Below are 14,172 nucleotides of genomic sequence, written 5' to 3' on the forward strand. Positions count from 1 at the left end.
GACCTCAATTCAGGAGGTGCATTACTCATGCAAATAGCCAAAGTAGCATGTGAGACTCATTCTGCCCCTGTTTCACTAAACACGGAGTGAGGGGATGAACTAGAATGAACTGCAGTCCCACAATGGCCTATAAAAGCTCATGGTACTTCACTATTGATGATCTGCTTTTAAGTGAAAATTCTGCTTGGAGCCAAGCCATGTTGGACTCTGGAGATATACCAGGAAAAGCTTCGTGGACCTAGGAATGGCAGAAAATTATGCATTTATCTGCTGTAGCTAGAAAAGATTAATCTAGGATTTTAAATACGAACTGGATAAGATTTTTTAAAATGTGCCTAAATAATTAAAGTAACTTGGAGAAGCTTTGCCTGATTAAAAAAAATTATGAGCTTTTAAGGCCTCAGTGACTTAAACATGGATTGCATGACTGAAGGGATTTTTCAATTATCAGTTAATTACAGTGAAAACACTATAATGAAAGCTTGTCCTTTTTATTTGAAACATTAAAATAGAAGTGTAATGCCCTTGGTGTTTGGCACCTTTAAAAAAAATCAGATTGTTTAGTTAAGATGACATGAAACATGTTTCAAAAGGTCACTGAAGCCATTGAGACTGATGATCCAGAAATGAGTAGAGGGAAACTGAAAAGGAATGAATTGGCAAAGGACTGGAAAGAAATACAAATGCACTGAACAGGGGGACAAGCAAAACAAATCTGGAAATCTAAAAACTATATGGAGTAAACCAAGGGCAGAAAAACCGAGTTGGCCAAGCCATGTAGAGAGGAGTGTTCTGAATGGCTGAGTGAAAAACCTGGGTGCCAAAAAGGTGAAGTGAAGTCTGATCTTGTGAGGAGCAGGTAGGAAGAGATCCATGAGGAGATCATCTGATATGGGCTTATCCCCCTTCAATTCCTACTACAGGTATAGGGAGGAGGGGCTCAACTCTTTGTTGGGGCTGCTGGGGGTTGGAAGATGCTATGAGGGAGCATGCTATGGAAGATGCTATGAGGATTTCTTCAGGCTCTATTTAATGTGGTGTCAGCTGGCACCCTTCTGGCAGTGGCTAGGGGATCACAGACCTACCATGACCATAAAGATCATTACTAAAATCAGCTGAAAGATCTTGGTGAGACATCGGGTAGAGTCAGGATACGTGGGCTGGGGCCTCTTGAGCCTCCCACTGCAGGATAGAGAAGGGGCTGCTTCCCACTTCCTCACCTGCTGCCTTGACTCCTGTGGAGCATGCCAAGGCAACTGAGCCTAGGCCCAAACTGAGGTGCTCAGACTCCCACTTTGGTAGATTACTTCCCCATTAGCAAAGGATGGTGTGAGGTTGCACTCCTCCCTTTCAAAATCCTGCTCTGCCCATGGGAGTAGCAGGATGTGTCCCTGTACTTCTCCATCACAATCTCGCTAGCCAGTTTTAACTGAGACAAAATTCTGACACATCTTCCCATGTTTGTCAGTGTGAGCAGTGGAGATATTGGAGGAGGAATTCTAAGGAGCCTAGGCCACGTCGCAACGTGGTGCAAGTGGAAGAAACTCCAGCATAGTCAGTGGAGTTAGAATTGTGGAAAATTAGGGCTGGAAGGGAGGTCAGGAGACCATCTAATCCAACCCCCTGCTCAAAGCAGGATCATCCCCAACAACATCATCCCAGCTAAGGCTTTGTCTAGCTAGGTCTAAAAAACCTCCAAGGATGCAGATTCCACAACCTCTCCGGGTAACCTCTTCCAGTGCTTTACTACCCTCCTAGTGAAAGTTTTTCCTAGTATCTAACCTTCAACTTGAGACCATTGCTCCTTGTTCTATCATTTGCCACTACTGAGAACAATCTTGCTCCATCCTCTTTGTAACCAGCCTTCAGGTAGTTGAAGGCTGCTATTAAATCTTCCCTCTGTCGTCTTTTCTGCAGACTAAATAAACCCAGTTCCCTCAGCCTCGCCTCAGAATCATGTGCCCCAGTCCCCTAACCACTGTTGATGCCCTTTGCTGGGCTCTCTTCAATTTGTTCACATCCTTTCTGTACTAGGGGGACACAAAACTGGACATAGTACTCCAGATGTGATCTCACCAGTGCAGAATAGAGCAGTCACTTCCCTCAATCTGCAGGTGGCGTTCCAGCTAATGTAGCTCAGTATGCTGTTAGCCTTCTTTGCAACAAGGGCACACTGTTGGCTCATCTTCAGCTTATAGTCCACTGTAACCCCCAGATCCTTTTCTGTAGAGCTGCTGCTTAGCAAGCCAGTTTCCAGCCTGTACCTGTGCATGGGGTTGTTCCATCCTAAGTACAGGCCTTTGCACTTATCCCTATTGAAGCTCATGAGGTTCCTTTTGGTCCAATCTTCCAATTTGTTGAGGTCTTTCTGAATCCTAGCCCTGACCTCCAGCATATCTACTACTCCCCGCTCAGCTTGGTGTCATCTGCAAACTTGCTGAGGATACGCTTCATCCCATCTTCCAGGTCGTCGAGCTGTATCAGTTTACATTAGGTCTGTAATTGCAGGAAGAACAATTGAGAGGCAGGGAGCTGAATGAGAATCCAAAACGGGAATATGAAAAAACCTTGTATTTAATGAACAAAAAGGAGAATGTTGCACTTGACCATGACATGGAGAATTTTAATAAGAAACAATTAGGATCCCAACCCTAGTTAAAGGGTTACAACCAATTCAGAACCTGCAATGGAGTTTTGTTTAGGGTGTCTTTGCGTGCTACATTGTCTAATGCCATATTTTGCTACCTTTCATGTGTGTGGCAAGTTCAAGAAGTATATATCCAGGCCACTGTCTGACATTTGATTACAAAGAAAGTAATGTTCTGAAGAGCTCCATTTGTAAATATACTGGCTCTGACAGTGGGAAAATCAAAAGCCGTGCTATTTTAGCACTTGTTTCACTGTAATACAATATTAGAATATTACGTAACATGGGTGCATAGTAGGGATGTACAAAATGGGCCGTATTCGATTTGGATTTGGCCTGAATCGGGGACAGTGATTCGATTAATTGATTCACTGTCCCTGATTTGATTCAACCAAATCTAAATCTGAAGATTTGATGCTGATTCAGAGAATCAGCGATTTGGCTATAGATGCAGCTTTAAATGTTTTTTCTACATACCTCAAGGTACCAGGTGCAGCTTGTGAACGCTGCAATGGTAGGGCAGATAAAGCCTCCCACAGAAGCACCGGGGGGGGAAGGGGGCCCAGTGTGCTTGGCGACAAACCCAGAAGTGGACCAGATGTACTTCCAGTACACTTCCCGGTCTGCCACCAAGCTCATGGGTGGTGGGGGGCCCTGCGCCTTACCCCCTGGCTTGGCAATCAGCCATGGGGGGCCACTTGCCAAGCCAGGGTGGGATGGGGGGATGTCAGGCCCCAGCGTGCTCCCCAGCAGACCCAGAAGTGGACTGGAAGTGCTTCTAGTCCACTCCCGGGTCTGCTGCCGAGAGCACTGGGGAGCCCCCTGCACTCCTGTGGGACACTGCACCTGCTCCAGCATCTCGGCATTCATGAGCCATCTGGTACTTTGAGGTATGTAGAAGAAAAAATTTAAACCTATGTCTATGTCCGAATCATTGAATCTCTCTGAATCAATTTGGAGAAATTAAAGGGTCTCCTGATTCGATTCGGATTTGGAGATGCAGCCACTGAACCAGGGCGAATCTTCACCAAATCACATTGGGGACCGAAGCTTCACATTGCTCTAGTGCAGTGATATTCCTTCATCTGTTTTATTTATTATTATTTTGACTAATTTTTATTTGACAGATGACTTATTGAATGTTGGGGAAATCTGTGGTAAGCATCTGTTTGTAGCTGCTCTAAGCTACAGTAAAATCTCTTTGCTCTGTGTTGTACAGACCTTATTTACCAGAGACTTTTAAGAAAAGAGTCTTAACAAGAAATAGAGCAACAAGAATGTTTCGTATGGCTGTGTTGGTTCATTCTAGATTTGTAGAATCTTATCAACTTTTTGATGCTTTGTTTTCTGCTGGAAGATAATACTTGCATAACCTACAAAAAACAAGAGAAGTCTCAAAGCTCGTTTCTTCATAAAGGCTTCTTTGAGAACTCGGCATACTTTCAGTTCTCTTAATAATTTTATGTATAGTGCTACAAGAAGAGAGATTTTAAAACAAAGTGATGACAAAGGAGATATATTAATCAACATTTATATCTACAAGAAGTTAACACAAGAAAACTAAACTTCTACTCACAGGTATTACAGATTAGAAATAAAAGGATTAAAATGCTTTTGTTAGTGGTAGTATTTACAATACACATCACTGCCAGCAGCAGTGTGTACTCAGGAAAAATTACTTCCCGTGCCAGCAGGTTACATGAACCATAAAGATCTTTTTTCCCCCTCCCCCCCCGCCTTAAATCTATTTTGGACTCAAATTAGTCACATACTCACGAAAGCAAGAGCATGCAGAAAAAGCTGTCAAGCAAAATTCAGTTAATGCACACTATTTTTCAGGGTTAATATGTGACATTAAATTGCATATGTGCCCTGAAAAATCCCTCTGTGCATGGATGAATTTCACCTTCTATTCTTAAGTTACTCAGCTGGGCTTAGGTATAGTAGCATGTTAACAGACTTTTCAAAATAGGCTAGAATGGTACATAATATATTTTACAGACCAGAGTATGATGTGGGTGAGAAACTGGGCAAAAGGGCTGTTTCTGTGGTTGCATGATAGGGAAGGAGATTCACTCAGATTGTCAAGTACTAACTATGATCTAGAGACAGAAGTTGGGCAAATGACTGTTTCTAAGGGAAACCGGACAACTGAGCATTGTAGTTGATCTTTTGTTCCTAATAGTCTCTCCTTTTAACTTGGAGGCAGCAGTTTCCAATTAGCTGACAGAGGGGCAATAAGATGTGGCCTCTTGATTCAGCATAAAGATAACTGCAGTGTGAATTACAAATATCTAGATCCCAGTAAAGTGAGGTATAGGCAGTGTGATTATGCCAAAAACTGAAGCCCTTATTTTCGATAGTTTAGTTATTCCCTTGAGGCCACAGCAAGTGGTTCAAGAATTATACCCTTTCCCTGCTTTTTCACTTAAAACCTTAATGACATGAGTATACGGTAGTCCACAAAATATTCTGAGGGCTGAAAGCAGTCCACTGGTCCAGAAAGTTTGGAAAGTGTTGCCAGAATAGACAACAATTAACAATTATGTTTGGCAACTTCTTGCCCACCAGGAAAACAGAAGGCATAGAAAGTGAAGAGTCCTGAGATGTCTCTGAAGTGGATGCCATCACTTCATTCCCTGAAATATGTTATGCTGCATATTTCTTTGAAGAACTACCAGTTTCTGCAGAAAAGTAGCTGCCTTAATCTTGGAGTGCATCTATGTGCTAAGATTTGTAATATTTGATGCTTTCAACAGAAACTAAACACCTTAAACATTTAAAAGATAAAAATTTCAGGCACAGAAAAAAGTCAAATGAAGAAAACTAATAAAGAGGATAGCTTGAATAACTTCACTTCTTCAGATTATTTTCTTTGGGTCCAAGATAAACGCAGAAGGGTATCTGCTGAGAGGTCAGCGGTTCAGATTTCTGAAATGAAAAGCAGGGGAAAAAAACATCAACAAATTAATTGCATGGATTTACAAGTTCCTTTTACAAAGGCAGTGAAATTTCTTCCTGAATCGTGTGCACAGTAAAAGGAAGCCACACTGGCCACACTCCCAGCATATACTCTTCATCTGGCCACCAGGGATTGTATTTTTGTTAAAAGCCTACTTGTAGGGGAAGAGACATTTACTATTTAAGTGATCTATTAAGGCTAATGCAAACGGACAGATATTTTTAGGAAAGGCAATAAGTGCAAATGGTCAAAACAGATGCATAAATATCCAAAGAACTATCTCCAGCATCCAGAAGCATCTAACAAGACTGGGGTAGAAAACCAAAGGTCTAGGTACAACAGTGATGGATACATGCTTATGTATGAACACATGCAGGTGAGAGCATGCTGCTAGAGCCTTGTGCAGGAGTGGGCTTGTATGTAGCAGCCTCCCTCTCTCTTGGTTTCATCCTCTACTTGAGATTCCTTAAATTGTTCTGCCTGCATTGCAGAAAATGAACTGAAACGTACGTTAAAACTTCATTGACAGTTTATGCAATAGAGCTAAATCCAGGGTGTTTTAGAAATGTGGCTTTTTTTTTTTTTCTTTTTGCTCTCAGCATTTGAGATTTCCATTTGACAGAAGGCAGATGGTTAAAAACTGAAGCTGAGACCACAGAAAATTTAGGCTCAGACTCTCACTTCCATCAAGAGGACAGCCATTTTTTTAAATTGCCTCATTTGGGCCAGAAGCTTTGGATTTTGTGTTTGTTGAAGGAACCGATGAAAAGAAGTTATTGCATAAATATCACGTGGAAGTCTGTCAGCAGAGTCAGCTTGAATTGCACAAAACCAGGCACTAAAAAAGTTGTCTGTGTAAAATCAGCTTTGTCTCATTTAGATGGGGAAGGGGTGAGAGGGAGAAAGCTGGCTGTAGGGGAGGAATTTCCTCTTACAGGTTTAAGGGGATAATGCACAATAGCTGATGCAGAAACTAGCTTGGCACATAAATGCTGTCTAAAGCAGAATGGGCATATGATGCATGGAAACAGATGTCCCTTAAACTCTAACAGCTGCAAGACTCCATAAACTGTTTATTGTTGAGCTTTGTAGCTGTGGCAGAGTACAGCAACCATATTCAAGGCTGTGAAACCAGTATGTCCCAAGAACCAGTGTTGAGTCAAACTGAATCGGAAGCTGGAAAATGTAGGAGATATCAGTCAGCAAGTAGTTGGATGGAACAAGCACTTAACACCAACGTTTTATGATATGCACTAGTCATTGTCATATTTATGAACAGATTTTAAGGTGCTGGTTATAATCTATAAAAGCCCTAAATAGCCTGGAATCAGTCTATGCACAAGATTGTCCGATGCTATCAAGAGAAACGTTTATGATGGCTTTTGCTCCTCATTACAAGAAAATGCTGCTGACTGAGCTCTGGATTTTGGATACCGATGTACTAGTTCAAAGTAGCCTGGACTTAATGTCCTTTAAGGTATGCTTCATGGCTAGGGTAACTATATGTCCTAGATTGGCTGGGACAGTCCCAGTTTTTTGAAGCATTGGAGAAAATTGAAGCAAAAGTCCTGGATTGGTGTGAACCTGGCTCATGTGCCCAGCTCCTGACTCAGGACCTGGGCATATACAGGCAGGTTCCTGCCAATCCAGGACCATTGCTTCAATTTTCTCCAGGGATCCCAGCCAGTGGGCTGCTGCCTGGTACAGACTCTGCTGGGCTGCAAGTGGAGCTGCTTACACAGTAGAGTGGAAGTGGGGGAGGGAAGGGTTAGGGTGGAGGGGGGGTGTGCCTGTAGGCTGCACTGTCCTGCCCAGCCCTATTCCTGCGACGTGTGCATGTATCAAGTCCTGCCTAGCCTCAGTCCTAGACTGCTGCTCCTAGGAGCTGCGGGGTCAGGGGACGGGGTGTGGTGTGTCTGCATGCTACACTGTCTTGCCTGACCTCCTCCTGAGGCCTTCAGGGGGTGGGGGGCAATGCATGCATGCTGGCATGTGCCAAAGATTTCCCTGAAATTTATTATGGTCACCCTATTCATGGCCAAGTTTTCACCAGATAATTGAGCAGAACCATAGAGAATAAGAGAAAAATAGTCATTGATATAGGTTGGCTATTCTTGCTATCATATGCCAGGCCCTTATTGTTTATAACTCAGTAAAAATACATTCACTTAAGCTAAAAATTTATATACCTGATTTTTGGATCCTCCCCCTGATTTTTGGGGGATGTGTTGGAGGGCAGGGAGAAAGGGGGCAATGGTTTTCTCCTGTTTCTTTTTTAACTCTGTTCAATCAGCTGGAGTTGCTTCTAAGAACAGAGCTGAAGAAAAGTAGGTAGTTTTCAGCTGTCCATTTGAAGAGCTCTAGTGCCTACAACCTAAACTAGGGATTTCTATTTTCTATGGGGAAGTAATCCTGTGGCAGGATGTGCCTTGTGCTATCCCTATGAAAGTTCACCTAGCTTTGATGAAGTTCTAAAGATATCCATGATCTGCAGCAGCAGGTGTTTACCAAGTTATCCAGTCCCTGAACATTCAACCTGCTCTGAGCATGCTTCAAGCTCTTATTCAACTTTTAAGATAGAGGAGGGCAAGACTAAAGAAACTATAAAGTTCCCTCTAGAGCACAAGGTGTGCTGAGCTGGGTTCCAGATGGCGACCATTATTTTTAACGACAGCCTTAGCTCTTTCCCTAAGTGGTGTTTAATTTTATGCAGTTCATGGCCCCAACAGCAGAACAAGTCTCATGACCCTACCCTAAGAAACTAATAACTACCATTTTCCCCACCCTTCATTCCTTCCATTTTTTCAGATGTTGTAGCTAAAAGCATGGAGCAGATGATTTCTGGCAGAGCTGGGACAATTGTAGTATGACAGATCAATCCAATTGGCAACACTGCATTTTAAAATGAATCACAAATATAGTAGCAGAAAGGTGTCCTGTTCCTTTCCTCTACCCTGCTGCACTGAGAGGCAGGATGAAGTATGCCTAGTTCACTTCTGGCAGATGTTTGTCTAACCTGATCTTAAGAACCTCCAAAGAAAGAGACTCCAGAACTTTCCCCAGGAAATGTGTTTCAGCTTCTAATATTTAGTTTTTCCCCCAGTATCCATTATCATCCTAGTATATTCTTTGCAGCAAATTAAAGTGACTTTTTGCCCCCCCCCCCCCCAATTTTCCAAGAAGGACCTTGATCACTGTCCACTTTATAACAAGCTTAATATACACAATATATTTGAAGACTGCTGAATGACCCTCCACTCAGTCTGCCTTTTTTCTAGAGCAGGACTGCCCAACTGGGCTGCATGTAGTTTACAAAGGGTTAAAGCAGGGCCCACAAAATCCTGCCAGTCACTACTCCCATCATTGCTTCTGTTTCTGTTTCTGTTTCTGCCCTGGTGGCTAGGATCTTCAGGGCAGAGCAGGGCTGGAGCTGGCCTGGTAAACTAGCTGGTCAGGCAGAAGGGCGGGAAGGGGGGGGCATGTGCTGCCCATAGCAGGAAGGCTCTTGAGAGCCCATGGCCACTGTCATGTGAGGCCCCCACCTGCTATGAAATTGGACAGTGCTATTGCAGAAAAAATGAGCCCAATTACTTTAGTCTTTCCTCCTCATTGTGATTTCTAAGCTTATCATTATTATTACTCTCCTGTCTATCTTAAAGTCTGCTGCCTGAACCAGACATGCTTTACCAGCTTAGTCCTTCCCAGTGCCAGCAGATAGGAATGAGTGCCTGCTCTGTCTTGCATACAACGTTCCTATTCATTTGTAATTCCAGGAGACATAATGAACATATTCTCTGAATGGCTGTGCCCCTGGTAATTACTAGAGCACTATCCCTTTCAGAGTCAGGAATACAACCTTACATTTCTGATTCCCAACATTCTTTGCTATCTAGCAAAAAGCTGTTTAAGCCAGTGACAATGTGATGCATCCGCTTCTAGTGGGAAGTCCAAAAAGAGGACAGCAACCTACTCCTTCAGCTAAAGTGGCAGAGAACTTCACTGCCGTTCTAAAAGTCAATGGGCTTTTATACACGTGCTGTGGGAGATGTGCGTGGGGCAGGACACCTTAATTAAAAGCTCCCGGAGTGTAAAAGCTGAGCTAATTAAAAGTTTCCAGAGTGTCATATGCTTCAGCATCCCTGCGCTGAAAAATCGTGGCAGGGCACTTTGAACTAAAGCTCATCAAACAAGCTTTAGTTTAAAGCATTCTACTGCCATTTTTCAGCATAGGGATGCTGATGCAAATGATGCTGAAGGCTGCTGGAGTGTGTAAATTTTCACACTCCAGCAGACGCAATTAATTGAGTCTGCTCTGACATGCTGGAATTACAGTGCATCAGAGCAGGCTCCCTGCATGTGTATAGGAGCCCTTTGATTCTAACTCTGCTGGTGACCACATCAGACATTCAAGAAGATTTTAAAGCATGGAGTTCAGGTGTCGTTCTTTTGAATGCATGCCTTATGGTACAATATTTAAATTACGCAGTCATATGCTGTTTGTCCCTGCCTATAAAACATACTGAATGAGGGAGAGAGTTCTGAAATAGAAGGGTATTTGTAGTGTCTTAGACCTAGGAGACTTCTCTTGGCTCCTGTTTCTGGCTCTTGCAGAATAGAAATCTCAACTATCCAGGCAGAGTATGCAAGCACAGAAGGCCTGAATTTAGCTTGCACTATCTTAACAACCCAAATGTACTTTCAGTACAGCTTTTACATGCAATGTTTTGAACCCCTATTTTGTAAAAAGGATGACACCAAAATGGATGCACTGACTACAACTTTTATAGCTGGTAAGGCTATATATGAGTGTTCTCTATTGCTAAAAATGAAATACATTGATACGTTCTTAGAGATTATGATAAGAATGGATCATTGGATCCCTGATACCCTGTTTATAAAACAGACCCTTGCATTCCACAGTTGCCCCTTTTGTAAACTCAATAACTTATTTAGCTAGGCAGATATTCAAATGCATTCCTTGGTCTTAACATAAAGCTACAGAGAGAGAGAATCCACCATTTCCTTTGATAGTGCATTCCAGTGTTACTTGCCTTTTTGTTAGAAATTTGCATCTTGTTCCCAAGGCTGGCTTCATCTTTAGCCTTTGGTTCTTGCCATGTTCTTTTTTTCTAGATTACAAGTTCTTTAGTGCCTGGCATTCTCCCCCCTGGCCCTGTGTTACTTACCAAGTGACCTCTCCCTCCCTATTTTTGCTACACAAAACAGATTGTCCTCTTTAAGGTTCTTATTTTAAGGAATTTTCTCCAGGACTTGAATTACTCTGTGACTTTGTATTTTATAATAGATAAGGTTTCTTTAAAAAAATATACACACGTTACTGAGAGTGGTTCTAGAGTTCACTCAATTGATAGAAGGAAGCATATGAGATTATCTGGAGTACTATTAGTACAATTTACCTAGGAAAAACATCTGAATCGCACAATGGAAGCCTCCATGATCACAGGTGATCTTGTAAAGGACAGGAGCCAAGGCCAGGGATTAAAGAAGGCCAACAATGTAAAACTGACTTGGAGAGTGGGAGACAGATAGAGCACACAACCCAAAGGGACACAGATCTTCATGTCTGACCCTCTTGATGACATGGACTCTGGGTTGGGTTGGGTTTGGTTTGGTTTGGTTTGGTTTAGCCATTCTGATGCAAGGTCTCCACCTGTTGTACTGCAGCTGACTGATAAATCATAGCTTTTTAAGACAAGATGCCTTCACTTCTATTTGCACTCCTTGCCTTTCAAGTCTCCATCAGGAGTTGAGCATATTGGAGATGGTGAGGGGTATGGTGATCTAAAGGTCTGATCTCAGTCCAGAGAGCCTTTCTTAAATTGCAAGGGGTATCTTGCAAGACTGAAGAAGGTGTGGGAGTCCCAAACAAGAATATCTGTGGTATGTGGGTTGGGCTGCCTATAACTGAAAAGAAGTGTATTTGGCAGGGGAGGGCGGGGAGGGGGAATTCATGATGCTCATGAAAGCCAGAGGACACCTTAGAGGAAACTTAGGGTGTGATCATGCTAGTAACTTGGATGAAGTTTGAGTCTTTTTGTGTTAACTGACTAGGATAGGAAAAAATTCCATTTGCATCAGATCGCTGACCTGCCTAATAAAAAGGCTTTTGAGAAAAGGCAGGGAATTACAGCTTTACTGCCTCTCCTGCCACTATTGGCACTAAACATAGAGAATGTCTCTTCCTGAGAAATCATCTTTACATTTTCTACAGAGGGGATATAGAAAAGGCCTCTGTAGTAGGCTAAGGCTCTGCTTGCACTTCAAATTATAAATGTTAATACATCATAAATTATAATCCCTCAAATCAACTGTTTTCAAATTAGTGTGAAGCATGTGCTTGGTTTTTATAGAGAGTATATGCATAAGGTTCGAACTCTGAAAATTGATTATTTTTAAAAAAGCCCAGGTGAGGAGTGGGTGGCCTGTTGCACATATGGAGAGGGCAACTGGCCTGCAGTAGGAAAGAATTTGAAAGGGCCATAACTCACCTTTCTGTCACCTACTGTTTTGAGGATGTCTCTGTTGCAGGCTTCTGTACTCCAAACGCAGTGATAAAAATATTCACAACTACTATAATGAACACCAGTCCAGTTGCAATGTTATTGAGAGCATCCAGCTTGTTGTGTTTTGTGGGGTTGTTAAGGTCGTATTTGACTTTAAAGAAAAACAACAAAAATATTCTTACACTGAAACCATGCTTACAGACAGAGTGAAAAGCTTCTTTACTATTCTGATATAAATCTAAGTATTTCTCTTTTACCACCATGCTAAGTGTCACTCACATGAACCGTGCAAAAAGAGAATTTAGCATTGCAAGCAATATTGTGGAGCCTAAGAAGACTAGGAGCCCGTGTTCACTCACTAGAAGCATGTAATATCCACTAACTCCAAGAGCCAAATTCAGTGGCCAATGGCAAGCAGCAACAGTGTGGACAGTGTTGGCACCACCCTTTTGCACGGGGTGCACCAACATGTGTATGGGGTGCACGTACACCTGCATGCACCCCCCCCCCATGCATCACCCCTGCTTCTTCCAAAGATAAATTCTGTTTTGTAAATTTAAAGCAAACTTGAAATTCACTTTATTTACACTTTTAAAAACGTGTTTATCAGAAACATACCAATGAGAGAATTTCTCACGGCCAATAAGGCTGCATATCTTCAACAAAAAAACCTCAGCTCACTTTTAGATTTCTGTATGTAAGCCTTTTATCAACTGGTGTGCCCACACATTGCTTCTCATTTTTTGTAAACAAGCAAGAACCTTAGACAGCACCAACAGTATAAAAATTTCTTTCCTTTGTTTGCTTGCAGCTTTTTCTTAGTTGTACTATTGATAGGAGGGATATATAGACAAACATGGGAGGTAACACAGGCTTGTCGTAAGCTTCGTTTTCCCCAAACTGTGAAAATGTAAAGTGAATGATATTAAGTACCTGAGTGTTTGTATAGGACTGCAGGAAAGTTGGAGGGATGACTCAGCATGGCTGGAAAGGTAGATTTCCTCTGACAGTGTCTACCATAAAGGAAGAGCATTGTAATTTACAGCCTAATGCAATCTTTTGGCAAGTGGTAAAAATGCTGTCACTTATTTCAGTGAGTTTTGGATTAGACTCTCAGAAAGAAGATTACTGGAGACCTCTACCAATTTTTATTCTTACAAAGTTATGTAAGCTATAAGCATCAGATTTGGTGAGCAAAATCTTACATCTAACAAGCTCTGGTAGTATTCTAAAGGCTGGAGGTCTCCACAGCTGTGCTCATGGATGTGTGCTCTGGTGCACTAATTGGATGGTTATTTTACTAAGCATAATAACCAAGGCAAAGAACTCCTGACCTATTTGTGATTGCTGTAACACCAGGTGCAGTTTAACCTTTGTGCATACTGGCATAGTCCTGGCCACCTCAGTTTCAAGGCCTTCTAGGCACCTATTCCACATTTTGCAGCTTTGCTCACAGAAGCAGTGCATTGTGAGAGACTTCATAAACCAGCCAAAGCAGTTGAGCAGCTGTGAAAGGACTCTTTGAACCACACTAGCTACTCTGCATTCCACACTGGCTCTAAGTCTAAACAGTTTGGATTAAAGCCATATTCAGGCCTGAAAATTCATTTTGGATACCATGCCTGCACTCTGTTCTGTACATACATGTTTGCCTTCTAACATTTCCAGAATATGGTTGGAGTACATGGTATCTCCAGAAAAGTAAAGCAGAATTCCCATTCTTGTAGTACATAAGAAAAAGTCTCCCCAGCTGGCTGCTGGGGGAAATGGGTTAGCAGTGCCTACGTATTACAAAAACACCATGTTGTACAGAGCTGTTATTTTAAAGATTCATCAAAATTGGGGACTGGAAAATGGGAAAATACAGCTCTGCCTATTAAGGCAGGGTTCAGAGTTTCCAAACAGAATTACAGTAATCTTGTTTTGTTATTATAGTACTAAACATGAAATTAACCTAGAAACCATTCTTAAGTACAGTGAATCTTAGGTGTTTTATTATAGCGGGAATGGATTACTATCATTTCATGTAGCCCAAACTA

The 14,172-nt window shown here is 42.1% G+C and overlaps 1 protein-coding gene across 1 annotated transcript in view; it reads right to left on the reverse strand.

The window, feature by feature from the left end:
* Window positions 1–4,105: 4,105 nt before the first annotated feature.
* NINJ1 (ninjurin 1) overlaps window positions 4,106–14,172 on the reverse strand; it is a 76,023-nt gene continuing 65,956 nt past the window's right edge. Inside the window, exons 3-4 of the mRNA XM_019537017.1 lie at window positions 12,119–12,284; window positions 4,106–5,578 (exon numbers count right to left, since the gene is read on the reverse strand). Of these exons, the coding sequence (XP_019392562.1) occupies window positions 12,130–12,284 (155 nt within the window). The 3' untranslated portion in view covers window positions 4,106–5,578; window positions 12,119–12,129. The remainder of the gene's footprint in view (window positions 5,579–12,118; window positions 12,285–14,172) is intronic.

The sequence above is a fragment of the Crocodylus porosus genome, unplaced genomic scaffold (genome assembly GCF_001723895.1).
Source record: "Crocodylus porosus isolate Cpor-Errol unplaced genomic scaffold, CroPor_comp1, whole genome shotgun sequence".
NCBI classification, from domain to species: domain Eukaryota; kingdom Metazoa; phylum Chordata; order Crocodylia; family Crocodylidae; genus Crocodylus; species Crocodylus porosus.